We start from the raw sequence: 21483 nt of genomic DNA on the forward strand, positions 1-21483 counted from the left end.
TCAAAAGAAGTCAAAACAGCCTGGTATTTATATAAGAAGAGGACATCACATGGTCTAAGCAAAGGACAATCTACAGTAGAATGAGTTGTTTTACAAATTCACCACAAGAGGGCACTGTATGCTCACTTAACCCTTAAATTTGTAATCCTAGAGATGCATGCACACATTTTAGAAATGGGGCTGACCACAGGCACAGATAGATCATTATACTTGTTTGTTCTGAAACACATTGTCTCAGAGACAACTGAATTCTACCATCCAACAATGTGGCAAGGACATTTGTATACATTAAAGTGAGTTTACGCTCCTTTTAAGATTCATTATTATGAACAGTATACATTGTAATAAGTAGCTAGGTATTAAGTTACAAGACTTACATAACATTAATTACAAAAACGGGGCCTTTGCCAAAATACGAATAATATATAATATACTTTGTTCTCAAATTGTATTAATATATTTAGAGTATAAAAGTAAGAAATAAATATTCTACACAACAAAATGTGTCAAAAACAAAAATAGGATGTTGCTGTGTAGAGTGTTAGAATTAGATGCCATTTAAAATGTGTGTTAATCTTTAGAAAACCGGGGTAATTATTTTCAAAGATCTTTCCATTTTAAGTAGCTCTGCAGCATTCTTGTTTTGGCCCACATCCACAAGTAGATTTTGCCAAAGCTGTCTGGTCAAAAGCCAGAGCCAATGACAGTGTGTACCTTTAGGGCTACTCATACTTTTAAAGCACAGAGTTGCTTTTGACTAGTCTAGTGATGCCTATGTCAGCACTCTCTCTCTCCCTTTCTTGCACTCCCATTCACTTACTGTCCTGAATACATGTGCATTTCATCTCACAAACAGGCAATTCAATTTCCCTACTGTCAGAATGAAATGAACTGAGGCAAAAAAAAATAAAAAAGCACATAACGTATGCTGCCGTTTTCATCCTAAAATTGGCAGTTTGGATAGGAAGTGGTGTGTGTAGTTTCACATGACAGTCATTTGATGCAACACTCGTGTGTCTGCAGCATGCTGCTGGTCAGGCTGGCCCTATTACCCTCACCTAGTTTGCCCTCTAAAAGAGTCTCCACAGAAACGAGACATTAGGTTCAACAGTTTCATTGTAATGCATCACGGGACTGGAGATCCGGGGCTATTCTGTGGGCGAAACTGTGCTGCATTCTGAGTAAATTAACCACTTAAGCTCTATTTTGTACTTTTTACATTTTTGAAAATGTATGGTCAATGACACGCCGAAAACAGGGATGCCAGGTTGAAACTTAGTGATTAATGCCCAAAAACTGAAAGGTCAAAAAACTTGTCGTCTCAGTTCCGCTTGCTTTGAGCCATTACTGAATTCCCGATGTGGACCAAACTACCTACACATTCTGATCTAAATAGTCCTAGATTTCAATACAATACGCAATTACCAAGTACTGCAGTTTACCTTTTCAATGTGTTTTTCCAGAGGATTAGGACAAATTGAGAAGGGATCAATCTTGTGTATTTATGTGGACACATGCTGTGTGCACATTGCACAAGTGACTGAAAACAATAGAAGTTGGTCCAATAACCGGGTTCATGACCATAATGTTACTGATAGTGCATAATACCAAGCAGAACATTTTTTTTGTTTGTTACAATAACATATCCCCAATACCACACCCGTGCAATTATGCTGCTGCTACTACCACCACTCGTCAGTTAACCCTGACAAAAGCATCTTGTTTGCCGAAACGTTTATTGGGTCCCAGTAATATTTGAGCTACAAGTGTGCATAAACTCATTTGTCTATTATGCAATTTCTCCGATCATAATAATGACTGACAAGAAATAATCTGGGTTTAAGATTTAAGCTTTATTAGAGATCAAGACATTAATGATAATGACCAGATATCATACTGAATACACAAGTACATTTTCAAAATGTACAAGACAATCTACTATTAATGAACAATCTACATTAATTAAATACAAAGTTACCAAGGTCCAAGGTTGTAATAAACTGATACATACAGTACTATACAAGTACAGATACTGAGTGGAAAATACTTGTAGGTTTTCATACGGAAAAACTACTCTAAACAAGTACACAAAAAACTGAATATTTCTAAAATACCGTATACAGTATACAAATCTTAAGGAAGAGAGTCGGGCATGGTCAAATATCTTTGCTGGGTTTTGGGCATCTCAGACATGCATCACAATATAAGAATATACACTGAATCCTATCGTGTAATTATTTCGGTGAGCACCATTTCAGCCCTCTCTCATCATTCCACACTTTTTTGGTACCACCGCACCCAACGTGTCCAACAATCTCACCTCTTGTTCTCTGGCCTGACCACTAGAGGTCAGCGCACAGGCCTTTCTTTATCCTTGTCAGGCGAACCTCATCCATCAGCTCTTTGAGGTACTGTATTTCCCTGGCCATGGATTCAGCTTTCTCTGTTAGTTCAATATTCTTCTTCTCCAATTCTCCGTACTCTACGCTCAGCATTTCGTGTTCGACCCTCTTCTTCTGCCGGTATCTAGTGGCTGCTGTCTTATTTTGCTCCATCTTCTTTAATTTCTTTTCCTTAACAGGCCTCGTAGCCACCCTTTCTTCTCTCATTGCTGTAGCTGCTGCCGCTGTTACTGCACCCCTGGGGCACTTGACTTTGATACTTGAGGTGCTGGGAGAGGGTGGACTAAGTCTGGATTTGGGGTCGGGGTAGGGTCTGCTTCTATGGGATCTCGTTGGGCAGGGGGCTGGGGGAGAGTAGCAGACGACCTCCGGTACAGTGGTCACAGTGGTGGTGGTAGTAGAGATGCCAGTCTCACTTTTAGGGGCTAGCACAAGAACAATTCGGGTGGGGGACAGTGACAGGACGATCCTGGGGACATGGGGGACTATGGTGGCGACGATGGGCTTTACTTCACACTCCGAGACGTCTACCTCACTCCCCAGGTCGAGAGTGTATGTGGGGGAGGGAAGCGGGTGGACAGGGGAGGGAGATGTTGAGGAGGAAGGAGCAGGGGATACGGGCTCAGATTTTATTTCCAGCTCCTCCTGGGGCTCTGGGACAGACAGAGGGGAGGAATCTTCCTGTCCATCCAGAAGGGACACAGAGTCAACTGTTGAGAGGACAGAGAGACAAGCAGAAGGAGACTCAATGGAAGGGGTCTGAGGACTTGGGACAGAGGGTGTGGCAAGGTCTGTAGGCGTAGCAGCTTCGAGAGCAGGGAGGGGCAGGGAGTCGAGGTCCATGGGACAGTCGAGGGAGTCAAGGAGGCCTTCTGGAGAGCTGGGAGAATCTTCATGTGGACTGCAGGGACCAATGAGTGTGTCCAGGTCGAACTCACTCAGGTCCATCCTCTCAGTCATCCAGTCTAGGTCACAAAATGCAGCCTCTGTGGATGAAAGCAATAAGATTAGTCAAGTTTCCAATTATGGTGGCTGTTACTTGTATGATACTTGTTGGCAATTAAGTGGTAATATGCGCTTTGGTGTAAAAGCTAACCTTTGTGTGGTTTCATTAGGGTATTGGCATTACGAAGTGTGAGATTGCTTTGTGATTGTCAAGTATGTTTGTATCTATGCAAAAGTAAAGGAGTCCATTCTTCATGGTTATCACCTTTGCCGTTATCATCCGTGCCGGCCTGGGAGCGCCCCAGCTGGTCAGGATGGGCCAGCCATGCGAAGGACAGCATGTCCGACTCAGGTCCCGCCTTGTCCCCGTGAAGGAGTGGGGTCGGCGGCGAGGGAGAAGGGGAGTAGAAGGGAGGAGGAGATGAGGAAGAAGAGGTCAACGAGGAGGAGAGGGACGAAGCGGGCGAATCGCCCCCCTCTGAAGCAGATGCTCCACCTCCTGGGCGTTGCTCTTCCTGTTCAGGGTGGAGAAGAAGGGAGCCCATGGGGTCAGCCATGGGAGAGGAAGGTCCATAAAGAAGGGCCTCCATGTCGTCCAGGCCAAACTGTGAGCTTGTCATCATCATGGTCATAGTGGCTGTTGTTGGTCACAAACGGGGATTGTGACAACACAGGGAATGTGTCGGATTCTTTTATGCTGTCGCCTACAGCAGATTTCAGGGTTTCCACGAAGGACCTATATGGGATAAAGCAGTACAGAGGATATGAGTCTTCTTGTAGGGTGTAACACAGTTTTACAGATTTTAATACAATAGTAGGCCTACTAATTTCCTATTGATTTGTGTAATAACACAGGTGTGTGGAAATTAAGTTGTATCCCCCCCCCTGAAAAAGCAGGCACTTGCCATGTTTGAGCACAACACTGCCCCCATCACTGCATTACACCTGCTTTACACAATGTGCTTTAACCCCGCCTCGAGTCTTATGACTCTGACGTCAATGCCTGTCTGTTTCCGTAGCAACCGGGCTGGGGGAAAGTCCCTACGCCCCCCCCAGCTCCCTTCCCCTCCTCCCCATAACAACTGTCAACCGAGGTCGCAGTTTTCTTCCCAAACCCGCCTACACCAAGCCGCCATTTTGACCAATTGTGGAAGCGAACCATTTTCTAACTGCCACGTTGGCACCTGGTTACACTTTGTATTGATATTTTGGTAAAAAAAATAATAATAATAATTTAAACAAATGGACACGAATATATTATAGCCTATCTTTGTTGAGGGTGACAATGTGACATGTAACACCTCGTGCTCATGTCGAATGTCATTTAAACCCAACATTAAATAATTGCTATCCGCCTATTAAACCTAATACAACATCACATACAACATACACTTAAATAAAGTGTATGTTAAATACACTTTATTTAAGTCAAATAAACACTTAAATTAATCGTTTAATGAAAAGGTGACTTTGGAGCAGGTTGTTCAGTGTGGCCCGGGCCTCTATGATGGATGCTAGGCCATAATATGGATGCTATGGAAAATAACCGTTAAAATGTGTACTCACGTCATTTTGATAAAGAGTTAAGAGGCTCAGTGCACTGGGTGGATGCACTGGTTAGTTGGCTGCTGCTGGGACGCGGCACACGTTTACACTGCCATTTCTTTCGGCCTGAATAGCCCGCTCTTTAATATAAGATGATATCCGTGTGTAAAATCCTCAGGATGGGAAATGGCGTTGAGATGTTGGTGCGTTGTAATTATAGAGCTCGCGCGAGTGTTGCCAGTTTTTGCGATCGAAATAAGCAACCAGATCTATGAAAACAAGCCCAAAATAAGCCACATGAGCAATTTAAATCTATATTCATCAGCTATTTTGAAAATAAATATTTTCGAAACATTCTTCTAACAACACAAATTTGGTATGGGACTCAGTCGCTGGCACAAAACATTTTCAGATGGGGGTTAAGGACAAATATATCAAGGGACAAATACATGGGTCCTTGACATGAAAATATGTGACATGATTATTATAATTTTTTTAAACAAGCCCAAATAAGCAACTACACTTTAGAAACAAGCCCAAACACTACCAATATTTACAAGCAACTTTACAGAAAAGAAGCCCAAAGTCGCTTATAATAAGCCGACATGGCAACAGTGGAGCTCGGCGCGTGTCCTTCCGCAACCTCACCGCCGCCGGGGTATCGTATTACTCCGCCGATGTTTGCATTCCGTGCAAAAGTAGTGACGGCGTCTGCATTTATTGCAGCATCATCGTGATACAAGAAATTAGATGGTTGTGCAACGATGTTTTTGTAATCTTAGTTATGAAAGCATCCCCCCCCCCCCCCATGTGTTTGATCTTAGTTCAATGTGGTCATTGATAATAGAAATATCTTACAAACAAGTAGTATTTATTACAAATCAAAATAATTGATAAACAAAATATATATACATGTTTTAAATACAATACATGCTTTAAATCTATACAAAACAGTTGAATGTATATATATTTTTTTGTGTGTGATCACTTTTCTATATTTTTCTTTCACATGAATGAACAGAGATCAACTCCTAGACTATACTGAATTTCTCCCACATTTTGTTCTGTTCATCCAGCACACCCTGCAGATCTTGAGCCAGCAAGCGAACTCTGCTCATAAACTTGTTCTCAGACGACTGCTTCAGCCTCTGACCGTCTTTTTCCGTAAAGTACAGGTCCATTTCTTTAGCAAAGCTCTGAAGCAGCCGCTCAGATGACATGCCTCCTATGTGAGTTGTAGCACTGTACAGAGTCTGTGATAGTTTTGCCATTCTCAGTGCCTCAGGCTGAGCTCCTGCCCTTTGTAACCTGGACAGGTCATGCCTCCTCAATTCATCCATCCCAGAATGGATCAACGCCACACAACTCTCCACATCAGCAGCACAAGCCCTGTAGTCCTGCACTATCTTTTCCACCTTCTCCCTGTCCACACACTTCTTGCGGGCAATAGCTGCTTTGGCGCCCATGCCCCCCGCTGAAGCCACCATGCCAGCACCCACAGCTGTAGCAACCAGAGAAGCCCCCATGGTCACGGGAGCCAGGGCGATGCCCACCACGGCAGCGACACCACCCAAGGCACCAGTTGTGCCCCCAGCAATGCCCATGGTCTTGGTCTTCTTCTGCAGCTTCTCCAGGCTGTCGGAGATGCTGTTGAGTCCGGAGATGTGGCCCCGCAGGGTGCCGTTACGCTGAATCAGGAGGAGGTTATAGAGACGTACAGCTTTCTTCACATTCATGGCTCTCCGATTGAATTGCCTGTATAGGATAAAATGATAGAACAGATTGAGGGAAAGGTCATCATTCTATGAAACTGCACTCATGGTTAAGCCTGAGATATTCTTAGTTGCAGATAGCAGATCTACAAGCTCACAATGCGGCACAGTGCACAACTAACTATAAATATACACTCATGGTATATGGTATGAGTCATGGTATGATACGTTTATTTTGACAAAAAGCTAATGTGATAACATTTGGAGCCAGGAATACAGAGAGGTCTCATAATCATTCTGATCAAACAATCAACAATAGGCTATATAATATAATATTATATAATATAACAAACAATATAAACTTTAACAACTCTGGTGAGTTAACTCAAAGACAAGATTGACTCCGGAGACAATTATACAAGGTGGTAAAGACGATTTATTATAATCGGCACTGATGTTTCCAGGTCACATCAAACATGAACGTTTGATGAGCGTTGAAGAAAAGATTCCAACACAAGTTGCATCTTAAAAGGATAATTATTTCACTTTCAAACATGAAAGTGAAATAATAATCCCTTTAACTACGAGTTATAGATCTCTGCCCACACAGCATGTGCACGTCACAGACTACATCCTGCTTCTGTAGAACAGGACGTGAACCGAGTATGAACCTTTGAAGTCCTTTTCAGGAGTTTGTACACATATTGGTAATTTGTAAATACCAATCATTTATTTATTTGATAGTTATTAAGTATTTAATAACAATTCATTCTCAACCCTTAAATTCAAATAATTATTTCAGTGGACTTGATATAATTGTTTTTTTTTGATGGCCTTGCTGTCCTGGCATTTGACCTTTGTGCCCTCAAACCATTTACAAGACCAAAGGCCAAGCGCTGTGCCTTGCCTCTAAAGAGATGAAATTCCAGGCCTGGTTCATATTGAGGTCAAGATATGTTATGTAGTTACATGCATGTGCATAATTAAGTTGCCTAAAAGCCAGAAAGGAAAGTTACGGTACAACATTTTAAGTCTGTAAATCTGGACGGTCTCATGAGGCCTGATTAACAGATTTCTGTGAGGTACACAGGGGCTTGCAAGGTGAAAGGCTGGCTCAAGGCAGCCAGGCTGCTGTCCTTGGGGACTGTATTCCCACTGAGTATATATATTTTATATGATATATTCTATTAAACCTTAATGATTGTTTGATGAGATTGTGAATTCTGCAGGTTTCTGCTTCCAACTTAATTTCACATACAGTACATCATTTGGTGCTCCCCCCCAGATCTATCGACCTTTATGCTGATGGGATCCAGGTGGGACAACATGTATCCTCTTTTTAATGTGGTGGCTGTCTGTGGGCTCTCCCGGCTCGCTCTCCAAGTATGTACATTAATAGTGGTACTAGTCTGATAAAAAAAGTAAGCATGTATGAAAACATAGAGGTCTGTTCCTATACGTGAGTAAAGGTTTGTTTCTACAATGAGTGTTGTCTTCTAGCATTAATAAGTACTTAGGGTAGAATCTACCCTAGATTTAGAGGGTAAATTCTACACATAAACTGTAGTGTAAACTATAATATTATGCAATCAATTGATTTTTTTTATTGATTAATACAATTTCTTGTGTGTTTTTATTTAATTTCTTTTTTATTTCCTTTGGCTTTGTCTGCCTTTTTATTTCGATAGTATACAGTAGACTGATTCGGGATTCGAACCCACAAACCCATGTTTTATATCATAATTAAACGTGCTACATTAAACACCTCAATCATACCACTGTGACCCAGGTATCTTTAAGTACATGCCACTAATGTAAACACATCTGAATTTGCAGTTGGAAAGTTACAGTTACGGTTTTCACAACTTTGTGTAAGTAGAAGAGACAAAGCGAAAGGACCTGTAAGTGACCCTGTGTACTCTGACATTGAGGTCAGATTAGGTTCCTTAAACTGCTTTCATTAATAGAAAAGCTTGGAAAAACAGTAGAACCCCAGACATAACCAACTGTTGACCATCATTTTCTCCTCCCATGATTATCAAGCTTGAGTATAAACGTATGTGTCGTCTTTAATAAATCAGAAATCACTACTGTGTCGCGAATCACTTAGTTCTAATCCTTGGCGCGCCAAAAGCTTCTGCTGCATCACGATTCCTACATCAGCACAGTAGACTGAGAGGAAGATATATAATGGCTGTCAGGAAGATGTCCAAATTAAAACTGGTTCAATATTTATAAAACCTACATACAAAAGTAACCACTTTCACTTTAAAACAATTTAAGCAGAAATGGCAAAAATAGCAGATCTACAAGCTCACAACACGTCACATTGCGAAGCGCTGTGAGCTTGTAGATCTTTTTGCTACTTTTGTTTGACACTGTACTATGGCAGTGGTTCTCAAACTTTTTAAATTCAAGGACCCCCATAACTCTAAATGGAACCAAACGGACCCTTACTGGTCTATTTGGTTCTGTTTGCATACTCGCTGTTGTAACCTGTTATCTGACATAATGCAATGTTTATTGATCTGCAGCGATGTCTCCTGCTGTAACAGAGAATAATATTTACTCTTAAAGTTCCTCATAGCAGGAAGCCTCGCTGTGGCTGACAGTAGCTGAGGGGTTATGTCCTAACACCATTCTGCAGATCTAGCACTTACTTAACCTTTTGCCCTGTATGTCATCTAAAAGTGCGTACATGCTGAATATTGCGACATACTAAACTGTGAAACTAACCTAAGCTAAGCACATATTATATTGTTATTTCCTGTGCACCATCTACCTTGTGCACCATCTCTCATCACCTCAAGTGCAAAGAAGCGTTGTGCACTTCAACATTAAAAGTTGAAATATGGAGATACAAAGTCTCTGTCCAATATATATACCTACACAGTATACAGGTTGCATTTGTTCGCTGGACAGTCAGCTCTTACCTAGTTTCATCTTCTATATTGAGGCCATACAGTGATGGAGCCATGTTATTCGAGTCTACAAGAATACAAAAAGAGATGGAGTTAGATTGTGTGCAATGCACACAATGGTTCTGTTTTGGGTCACCAAGGCCACCAGCACAACCCAAAACAAAATCCAACACAAAGCCAAACACAGAAGCACCACAAAACATGTTAAACCATACTTACATTCCATTGTCTTCAGCCATCTCAACAGATTGTCTATGTCCTGGGAAGAAGAGGTTTTTATTGTCAGAAAGGGGTGGTAAAATCAGCGTAGCTTCAGTCAATGCGTTTACAGTTTAAAGTATGTACGTTTTGGTTAGTAGTTTCTCACAGATTACATGTGAAATAATTGGAATGATCCGTGTTCCAGCGAGGTAAGAAATATTATAACATTTTAAACTAAACCAAAAAGTATTGTGTAGTATTCTTCGTTGGTAAAAGCAAAGGAGGGCAAAGTGAAGTAAATCAATACAGTATAATTTAATGTCTTTGGTTACATTACGGCCATACCTCCTCCTGGTGTACAGGAAAGTCACCGTTGCGGTAGCGTGGTACAGTTTGTGGTGGGGTCCGGGCTACTGTTGGCCTTCCCAGTCCCATGTACTGCTTGTACGTGCTGTTTGATGGTATGATCTGAAATTAGATTAAATGACACTTTATTAACCACTTTAATCCTGGCGTCCCAATTATGTGCATATCATTATAGGTGAAATGTTTAATTCGAAACATTTCAAGCATTTTTCAAAAATAGCAGATCAAGAGCTCACAACGCATTGTGAGGTTGTTTATGAAGCTATTTTTGAAATAATTAGTGGTGGTTAAGTGGCGGATTATCTCTGTGGGAGGGGTGTTTCAACCAGAGTCTCCAACCAAACATGTACAGTACTGTTCAGCCAAAAGAGAACCCCCCCACCTTTCCATGGGAGATATCAGGACTTCTGGTCTTCAGGCAGAGATTCGCTTCACCCATCTTTGACCTCCCCCTGCCTGGAAATCCAATCCAGACGAGCCCCCAACCCCCTGGATTTGAGCCCGGGCTTCCCACATCGCATGGGAATCCCCCTTGGCCTTGGTTTCTGGTCTTCAGCAGGGCTACTCTGCTACGCATGCACTTATGTGAGTATGCATGTTTCCATATATGTCGGCCTACTTGTATAAGCCATAAACTGTAAAATATATGGACAAAGGGAGCCCCATTGGTTTCTACAAACCGTTTTAAAGCCACTTTTTCGGTGAATTGAAATCCGCCATCTTTGAACTTCCGGTCCCGAAATGAAACCGGAAACGACTGGCTGCAACCGCAGCGAGGGCGGGTCTTCACTTGGTGGGCTCAATGGCTTCAATTCCAGCGCTGATTCCTTGGCCCTTGGTATAAGCCTATGAGTGTACCCGAGTGTGTGTGTGTGTGTGTGTGTGTGTGTGTGTGTGTGTGTGTGTGTGTGTGTGTGTGTGTGTGTGTGTGTGTGTGTGTGTGTGTGTGTGTGTCTCTCTCTCACCCTATCATCATTCTCATCTGGTAACACTTCCAGGTATGGGGAATACTCTATCTCAGAGTACAGGGCCTGGCTGTCATAGGTGCCGGAGGAATACGATACAGCTGGCCTCTTAATGGGGCGTGGTGGAGGTGGAGGGGTGAACTGTGGTGGAGGTGGCTGTTGAGGCCGCTGTGGTGCTTCGTTTTCTCCTGCATACTGTTGTGGATAAGAGACAAATTATTTAATGATTCACATGATTACCTGTAATGCTCATTAGATTAGTCATTCCCAAAAAAAGTCATTATTCAAAGAAATATCACAGCATTAAATGCCAAATGAACAGACTAGGACAGTTTCCACAGCCAGGCCATCAGGCAGCTGAACAGGCATTGAGCCCTGTCACCATGTCAAGTCATATGTGATGTCCTTATTTGCAAGGGTCTGAGATACTGCCTTTATTTTATCTTTATGTTTACCTTAGCATCCCTATTTTGGGGCAAACATTTGGTTAAAATAGCACATCGATAAGGTTTGAGTGATTGAATACTTTCTTTAAAAGATTGTTAACAGTACAGGTAGTACAGTCAAAGGTTATGCTAAAAGGATAACACAAAAAGCCCCAGGGGGCTTATTCCCATTGTGGTCCATTGTACACAATTCATCAGTAATACATATAATACATACAATACAATTCAATACAATACAAACACTAAACATATTGGAATAAAACTGTAACCTAAAAGGCATTATTTTAGATTAGGTTTGAGTTTGGGTTAACCTGACTCCGCCAGATGGGCGGTATTGAGTTCACAGGGAAGTAGGCTGTAAAACAAATGTGTGAAGCAAGCTTCTTCCATCTGGCAGAGTCAGGTTAAGTTTGGGTAGGGATTCCATTCAACAGACCCTTTATGTATTTTGGTAGGTCATTCCACGTTTTGGAATGACCTGGATATCCCTATATATGGACATTTTGGTCGGCTCGGCTGTTCTGGACAAGCACATATCCGAGCGACTCAAGGCGGGCACCGCACTCCCTCAAGTTCATTGTGTGAAATGTACCCAGAGACAATGCTGCACTTATTCTGGAATTGTACCCACACTAACAAGTTTTGGAAGGATGTATCTCTGTATATCATTGTTGATCATGTTGACTCTTACTTTAGTCTTTACTGGCAAAATGTACTGTTTGGCTTTCATAATAATAGTAATAATAAGAAACATTTGGTATTCATAATTAATTTGATCATTATTCTAGCTACTCACTCTTTAATGTTTTCGGTTAGTAAATCCCCCTGGCTCTGATGATGTTATTTATATAGATGTATTGATAACTTCTTTGTTCTTTGTTTGTGTATGTTGTTTGTTTTGTACTGTATTTCATGAGATTATAAATAAAGATTTGTAAAAAAATAAATAAGTCCTTGCCGATGCGCGTGCCAAGTTTGAAGTCGATCAGTCCCATATATGCATATAGAGGTCGGATCTTTGGCTCTGGACAACCGGATCTCCATATATGCCTATATATGGGCGTATCGGGTTTGTTTATGGTTATGTCTGAGTCACAGTGACATGCCTAAGATGGGCGTATCGCGTTTGTTTATGGTTATGTCTGAGTCACAGTGACATGCCTATGTATGTATGGGCGTATCGGGTTTGTTTATGGTTATGTCTGAGTTATAGTGACGTGGCCGTGGTCCCTCTCATTGGCCAATTTTAATATAGGATAATACAAAATAAATAAATAAAAATGCAATATAGCATATTGTACTCTTGAATATTTTCAACTAAAAAAAAGGGTTGTGTCATCAATATGTCTTACAGTTTAACTGTAATTTCCCTCCCTTTGTATTCCCTCACCTCACCATGGCAACAAGAAGCAACCTTCCTATCTAAACATCTGTATTGTCAGTGACAATACAGAGAGTTAAAAGAAATACACGTAAGCCATCACAACTGTTCACCAGAGTGGAACACTTCCTTGTATATATTTATACATCTATTTACAGACACAAATCTATGCTTCCCATGAATTACTTTAGTCATTACAGTAAGTAATTAGTCATTCAAAAGGGTGGGGTCTCAAGTATAGACTAGCAAGCCTACGTTATCTTCTATGACACTGACATGACACCTTGGCACCTTTTCAAAAACGGGGATTGCCAATGTGGATTCTTATTTCAGTAGCTTCTGGCCTAGAGGGCAAGCTTCCAACTAAAACAGGGCCGTCTACTTCGAGGCATGTCAATTGCTATTGTGTATTTATTATCTATATCTAGAGCCTAAAATGAACTCTCCACCAAACAGACTATAGATCAGTCGGTTGGAAGGTGTGAAAAGAGACCTGAAAGCCGACACCGACAGATGGCTACTATGGCGCCATAGCCTATGGTTGATGTGCCCCGTCTTGTGCTATGCCTAATTCTCAACGAATCGTGATTCAAATGTTCCTATTTAGTGAGAGTGTCAATTAATTGTGTCAATTGTGTTTATATAAGATCTATTCAAAGACAATGATTTGCGAATGCCATTCGCTCCAAACCACATGCACTTCAGTTTTATTAATCCATTGCACAGGGAATCAAGAACGGATTACAATAATTTAACATTCTCTATAATCAGTAACATGTGGGTGATACTTATGCGTATCAAATATTGCTTATGATGCAAACGTCGGGATAAGTCCGGTACCAACACTTCTGAATTAAGTGATTGCGAATGTGATTGTCATTACAATCCACAAAGGTGTGAATGTTAATTCCTTGTGTCAATAAGTTGTGTTTTTATCAGCAGTTGCCAGTTAAGCTTATCAAAGACAAATATAAAAATATGACAGCTGACAGCTGTATGACTGAGACGAGCCAAGAGTTCACGAAATTGTGCGTGATTGTTGCTGATATAGCCTAATTCATATATTTTTATGTTATTTAATTCTTTTACACCAGGAATGCTCTGATCAGTGCTGATGCTTCACACATACAGTGACAGGCTGTACACATCACACTGGGCAGTTTCCCAGTACAACACACTAGAGTCTATTGCCTGGCTGTAAGCACTTCACTACCCACAATGACTGCTACTGTCTGTATTGACTGCTACTGTATGTCAACTTTAACTATTGTTTTCCAAGTTTTCCAAATTTTCCAAATTGCTCCACACCAGTGGAGCAATTGTGAGGAGCCATTGGTGAAACTTTCCCTATGCTCAAATTCTCGCCACGCAGTCAGGGACGCAGACAGTCTAGGGATCTTCCTCTGTATTATTAGCCATTACTAGCAAAGCACCAAAGTAAATCCAATAAAGTTGTTAGTGTAGCCTTGGAAACCAACGTTCCTGAGTCATATGGCCCATGGGTTGGGAGCCTATCTCATGTTTCCTGAGAGTGGGGCAGCTTGATGTATAAGTGCAACCAATAAAGTTAGTCAAAGAAAATGTATAAGATATAAACAAAATGATCACAATATATAACATTAAATTCCATTACACCCGGAATCCTGCTATCAAGAGTTCCATTGAGATAAATGCTGGTCTGGATGGAACTGTTGGGACAGGTGAGGTGATTGACAGTTGGGGTGGGTGGAGGACTCCTAGTTTGGGTACTAAGTCTCTCTCTGGAACCCTAGCAATAATAATTAATAATTCCACTCCTTTGGGGATTTTTGTGTCACAGCTTGCTTAACTAGTAGTTGCATCATGTTAAATTCAATGTTAAGTATCTATTTGTTTTGTTCTGTTGAACCTGACATGGTTTGGTAGCTCATATCACTCAATCACTTTACTGACTGATGTTCCAGGCCAGTAATGACAGCTCACCTGTATGAAGAAATGATGGTCCCTCCCCTTTCACCCACCCTCCTACTATTAGGAGCAGTGGGCACTATCAATACAGCGCCCAGGGAACAGTTCTTGCTCAGACAGGGACACGTCCGACACATAGACTGGGTGGTCCAGGGGGTGAACCAGGGCCCTTCTGATGCTCTACAGATTCAGCTATGGCCGCCCAATGCAGATCAAAGAGTATCCACTTTTAAAGCTAATGACCAAAGTAAAATGCCCATCTCTGTGCCAAACTTTATGCATATAAAGTTTATATGAACCACAAAGCTTCTTGAAGGAAATCGTAACACACAAAAGACGTTTCAACTAGCCAGCGTAATGAAGGAAATGGTGCTATGGCCTGCTGTGCAGTCTGGTACAGTGAAAATGCAGCATGACTTACCTGAGGTTTTAGTCCTCTCTTAGACCCTGAGGAGGCAAGGTAGCTCGAGGGGGGAGGGGGTCGTGGAGGTGGAAGAGGGGATGGTGTTCTCTCACCATCTATATTTGTAGTCTGGACAACAAATAAACAGAAAAAAAGCTAATGTACTATTCCCACATATCACTGCTGTGTTTGAGATTCAGTGTTTGAAATGAATTTCCCACACTTAAAGATTTAGAATTTGATTTTAAAATATTTGAATAATTTTATGCCAAATAGAACATGTACAAAAATAGCTACATGAAAAGTATCTCAACGTTTCAAAAATAATTGATTGTGCCTTTGAAAATTTGAATATTTTGCAAGCTATGAGCGTTGCTTACTGCTTGACTTTCATGGCAGCAATTATTTTGTAAGATTATGTAGGCCCTATTAGCATTTCATTTCATCATCTTTCATTTTACTAACATTTCCTACCTCCAAAATGTGTACAGTTGTTGAGCTGTAATTGTGGCTTCCATTAACAGTTGTTGTGGAACCACAGGAAGACAGCTGCCTGTTTATAGGTGGACTGGGAGGGGGGCAAACAGGACGAGGACATGATTTGGACCTGGGAAGAGGTGTAGGCTTCATGGTGTCAGTCAATGACTGGCTTCTTTCAACAGGATCAGTCTGAAGGTAAAAGAAAAGTATTGGCATTATTTATGGAACACATGAATGTAATAGAATTATTTTTGACAGGTTGACATCCTGTCAACCTGTCAGATTTGACATATTAGTCAAAACATCAAGGGAGAAATTCTCAACTCAACTTTATCATCACAGGTTTAATCTGTTATACTCTACTTTTAAACCTCTATATATGAATACCCCCCCCCCCCCCCCCTTACCTTTAGGGAGTCTATGTCTTCATAGACAGACTCTGTTGGTGTGGAGGAAGGGAGGTCAGAGGAGCCAGTAGGAAAGGACTTCTCCAGAAGGTTTGTCCTAGGAGGTACGGGTGGCTGTGGGGCCAGTTATGACAAAAATGTTGCAGTTGTTCTGGTTAATACACAGTCAAATACAGGGTTAATATAACTCTGAAAGTGTGAAAATCGACCCGGTCCATTCAGTTTCAGTGTTGAACAAACACTCAGGATTTTACAGGGTACTAATTTAATGCAGAGAGATAGTTCAGTTCTTTCTATTCAAAGGATATCAGTAAAGGTCAAGAGGAATATCCCCCACGAAAAACTACTGAGTGTAAAATCAGTGTTAGGGTGACTCTCCACCAAACAGACTACTTTAACACTACTACTTCTGCCGCAGATGTCGGGAAAAGATTGGGTCTGGCCCTGTTCATTCAGAAAACGTATCCGCACACAGAATTTCTCCCATGGACATCTATTGTATTATCACGCAATGTTCATAGGAGCATTACCCAGTAGGCGGATTCTATTTTTGTGTTTTCACACGTTTTTCTGTTCCGTATAGGTCATCATTTGGATGTAGGCTACGTACGTCTGTAAAGATTTTTCCTGTTCATTATCAGGTCATCGCATGCAGTGCAATGTCTTTGATAAAAAGGATCAGGTGTGAAAAGCAACATTCCTTTGCTCTCCGGGAAACCATATTTCTTGTATGAATGGTTGTGTTGATGTGGGAGGGCCTTATGTTCCCTCCATGTTCCCTGGGGTTAGGTATAGGGTTAGGCTTAACATGGGGCTGAGGGAACATAGGGTTGAGGGAACATACACACTCCCGTGGAGAAAGGAATACAATCTTTCCCTTTCAATGTCCCACTTCAAAAGCATGGCTTTATCATTTTACTGATTCCTAGAGAAACGAGTCAAACGACACAAGAAAATAAATATACAGGCGCTGTTGTAAAGCAATACAGGTGCAGCTAATGAACTTAATAATGGGTGTGATTCAGTGTCCCAGTGTGCAAGCATGGACAATACTGTTGACTAACACACCAATTATAAATTGTATAGCTGTAGCTGTGTGTCATAAATCACAGTGCTTAGCCTCGCCCTTTAGCAGACTTAACCTTTAGATGGAAGCAAATCCATTAAATTGAAAATTGTCTAGGGTTTAGTTCCCTTTAATACAGTGCCCAATTTTAATTAATACAATTCTAAGAAATAAATGAATAGCATTGCAACAAAAGAAATAAAAAAAGTTGGATGACAACTCATCAACATGGTAAGGGAGGGACTCCCTACCCCAGCACTGAGGTGCTGAGACACATACTGTATATCTGGTCAGGGTAACAAATATGTAGAAGCCTGAAAACGTTAGAAGCTGAAACTGGACAGAACAGGTTTGTGGTGTTGTGGTCAGGTACAGTACATGGCCACAAACCACAAACCTGTTCTGTCAAGATTCCATTATTGCTGCCAGCCTGCCAATACTGTTTGCTTTTTTCATATTGGCAGTAACCATTGACTGTATGGAAAGTATTGCTGTTGGAGGCTCAAGAAACAACACTGAACCTTTTTTGCTGCATTCTAAACTAAAGTACACTGAACCTCATGTGACCGAAAACCCATAAAAGACAAACAATGACCTCAGTATAACCTTTAAAAGTTAGTTTCTGAAAGGAAACATACAGGAAGCACCTGTATGAAGTGAGGGTCATCTGAGGCACAGACCATTGTTTTGGACCTCAACATCCTTTACATGTATGATTCATTGTGACAGTGTGGTACAGTAGATATGGATCTTGTATTGTGTTTATGTACTGTAATATATATTGTTTGCATTTGTGTTAAACTATGCCAAATGACCCTACCTTATTTAACCTGGTGAGGAACCAGGTTAAATAAGTAATCATTGCTATAGAGTGTTTGTTCAGGGGGTCTACCCATCTTCTTCAGCTCTTTAATAAAGATAAAATACCAATTTTATTCAATCAGGAGTGAGAACCACTCAAAGATCAATTATCATCTTTAATTTTACAAGGCCGATCGATGCCTGTTGGGAACGATGCACATTCCCCTGTGCATCAACATGCACCGCAGTACCCGTTGTAACCGTTGTAAGGGTATCCATTCCGGGTCAGCCATGACCACATAATGGAGTCCAGGCCAGTCTATGACATCAGTACTATAACGTCATATTTTTGACATCACGCACCTCCATACCTGTATATGAAGATTTGCGGATTAACAATAGAAAAATTCTCTTGGTATAGATATGCAGGCCGAATTTGAAGTTGATCGGTTGATACATTTTTTTGTATCATCACTTCCAATTTCACTTGTTTATCCTGTATGTGTTCTCTCTCCTGATTGGATAAAATTGGTATCCTGACCTGAACATTTATTTTCTGTTTCTAAAGAGCTGGAGACAGGGAGACCCCTCTTGGCATGTCATAATAGGCAAAAGATGGGTAACATTCAGTGACAATAGTTGATCTACAAGCTCGCAACATGATGTACTGTGTGAGCTTGTAGATTGGCTATTTTTGTCAAGGATATTCGGTGTAGAAGGGAAAAGGGAAAAAGGACTGTACAGACCCCTGGTCTGTTTATAGTGGTTAATACTTACAGTATTTTAAGAAAGAAATATCACTTCACTACCTTGAAATATATTACAAGTCCACACTGAGCTCGTAACTGATTTCTGTCTCACTCGAGGAAAGCCTTAAGATAAGACAAATAGTTTAATTCTTCCTCTTAAATTGCCTTTTTTGTATTATAGGACATCTGTATTTTGATGGAGCTCACATGTTATTCACTCAGCAGGTAGACTATTTGCTTGTGTGTAGAACTACAAGACATGCTGAATGGTGCTTTTGCGTCACTGGTTTGTCCAGTTGAATGTTTTTCTTTGGCCTGTTCTATTGTTTCTCAGGTATTCAGATTACGCAAGCCTGTGTGTTGCAGGTACATTTGCAAAGTCTGAAGGGTTTCAGTGAAAATGTCATGAAATCAGCTTTGCACATTTTATTTTTAATTAACAGAAACAAAGTGTCAAAATTAGTGGCCACTTTTGAATGTATTGTGAGTACATGGAATACATAATACTAATAATCTAAACATCAGTCTCTAGAATAGAATGATGGGACAGTGTTTCCGTCTGTGTGTACAGATAAAACTCTTTGATCCCATTGTGTGGGAAACTAAATGTTTACAGTAATACATATACACTACCAGAAAGTATTGGTCCCATAAGATTTCAAAATAAATTCTCATGCAATGAAACATGTTTAGTCTTACCGCCATTATGTTCCAGAGGTCCTTCTCCTTCTTCTCTGAATGACTATTCCTTTCGTTGATTGTTTACTTGAACCCACATTTATGCTGCATCAATGCACTTATAAAGTCTCATCGTTCTCAAAACATAGATCCCATCGGTGTTTGTAGCTGTCTCTCTGAGCCACACGTTTATGAAGCCATGCAGGTGTGTGTCTGTCCTGGTTGCTCTATGACGTAGAGAAGGGGGAAAAAACTGTCAGGGTGAATCACCTGTCTTCTACAACTGAATTGAAGACAGGTGAGGCAGGAAGACAATAGAAATTCCAAGAAGGATGTACATGTGCATGAAGTGTTACATCTAAATGATTTGCTGTATCCACGTGTTCAACTTTATTTATTATAAGATTATTCAATTTCTTATGAATGCTATTCATTTGTATTTTTAACATATTTATTTATGTATTAACTATCAGTATGTTGAACCTACCTTGAAATACCTCTCTAAGTCATCTGTCAAACAAAAGGAGAAAAATCAATAGCATTGGGTCAAAGTGTGATTTATAACAATGATTTAACAATGATTTATAACAATGAAAGTGTCTTTACATTATGTCAGGGAATTGAGATATAATTTGTACCGATAGCCAGTTCAACAGGTCAAGTGAGTTTCAGTTGGTTATTTGTGATGGCACATGTTATGTCATTAAAGGGCCTGTCTCAGAATTGTTTGCATTTGTAAGCTTCCAAATTGGCCTACTTTTGGAGTGCATGAGTGATAATGGATTATAATGATGTACAATTTGGACTTGTGGGAAATCACTCAACGGTCCTGCTGCCTCCTGTTTAGAAAGATCACATTAATGCAGGAGGCAGCAGGACGGTGCGTAATTGAAAACGAGTGCTTCCAAACTCTGACACATATTGACAGAAAGTAGCTCATAGTCATAACATGTCTATGGTGGATTTTTATGAAACAAAGACTTTGCAGATAGAAAGAGGATAATCTAAGCTTTCCATACAGCTGCATTATTGGTGAATTTAACGTTGTTTAATACTATCAGATCAGACTTTTCTGTTTGGATGTATGGACTGTCTAGGGTTGGTATTGCAACTTTAGATGCCAGATATTAAAAATAGGATCTAAGAGTTGTTTGCGGAGTAACCATGACCATCATGGTCATGATTCAACACATGCATTGCTTGCAGGCATAATTCCAGGCATAAAATTATTAATATAAGGATTTGCTGAAATGGCTATGGTTATAGATAGAGTAAATGAATGGAAAATTCTCTTCCGGCTCCAGTGCCGGTGAAATAGACGGTGGTCAATGTTGCACTCTACTTCCCCCACAGCTTCCTCATGTCCTGACGGCTGCACCCCACGACTGACACAGCCCTGGGTAGGCAACCAGGCCTGGCAGAGATCTTTTTTTCTAATAAATAGAATATAAAATAAAATGTACTTACATTGCCTGTTTTACTGTGAAATGATTTTGGCATTTATGCTGTCAACATGTTTACTGATTAAAAAGCTCTGTGCCTGCCTAAATGTGTAGGCTATTCTTATTGTTGACAAGATTAGGTGGAGAGGGATATTGTATAAATACATTGGTAATTCAAGGCATTTTAAGGCCAGGGACAATGCTCATGCTTATGGTTATTTGAAACCAACTCAACTGATGACAAGCCTGCCCACCCTATAGCTACAGATATTATTAAGCTCAGTATTTACAATGGTTAAATAGTTGGGCTGTCTATCCATTCTGATAGGCTTATCTAAAGCTATTTTATCAGTTCTGCTTTCAGCCATTCACACAAAGAGAGCGTGACCCAGGTCACTTATGCCACAAGAATGAAAAATAGTTTACTACAACTCGTGACCTGACGGTTAGGTCACCTGACCAGTGAGACAATGGGCATTGCCATTGGGGACTGAACAAGTGCACCGGTGGGTTGATCTGAGGTGATGAACATTCCGTCCATCCAACCAGATCATCTCAATTAATGTTGCCATGTCTGCTTATTATAAGCGACTTTGGGCTTGTTTCTAAAGTGTAGTTGCTTATTT

At 40.7% G+C, this 21483-nt stretch overlaps 2 protein-coding genes across 2 annotated transcripts; both read right to left on the reverse strand.

The window, feature by feature from the left end:
- Positions 1-1832: 1832 nt before the first annotated feature.
- Positions 1833-5102, reverse strand: atf4b (activating transcription factor 4b). The gene is made up of 3 exons (XM_084072714.1): positions 4914-5102; positions 3613-4083; positions 1833-3388 (listed from the first exon to the last, which is right to left on the reverse strand). The coding sequence occupies exons 2-3, from the start codon at positions 3977-3979 to the stop codon at positions 2343-2345; spliced, it is 1413 nt and encodes a 470-aa protein (XP_083928840.1). The 5' UTR covers positions 3980-4083; positions 4914-5102; the 3' UTR covers positions 1833-2342.
- Positions 5103-5746: 644 nt separating this feature from the next.
- Positions 5747-19560, reverse strand: LOC311055178 (uncharacterized protein). Its single transcript, XM_084071272.1, has 9 exons — positions 19437-19560; positions 16122-16235; positions 15709-15903; positions 15253-15363; positions 11058-11252; positions 10072-10194; positions 9745-9784; positions 9538-9592; positions 5747-6647 (listed from the first exon to the last, which is right to left on the reverse strand). Exons 1-9 carry the CDS (start codon positions 19440-19442, stop codon positions 5924-5926), a joined length of 1563 nt encoding a protein of 520 aa, XP_083927398.1. The 5' UTR covers positions 19443-19560; the 3' UTR covers positions 5747-5923.
- Positions 19561-21483: the final 1923 nt, after the last annotated feature.

This window comes from Gymnoscopelus microlampas (assembly GCF_963454915.1).
Source record: "Gymnoscopelus microlampas genome assembly, chromosome: 11".
In the NCBI taxonomy this organism is placed as follows: domain Eukaryota; kingdom Metazoa; phylum Chordata; class Actinopteri; order Myctophiformes; family Myctophidae; genus Gymnoscopelus; species Gymnoscopelus microlampas.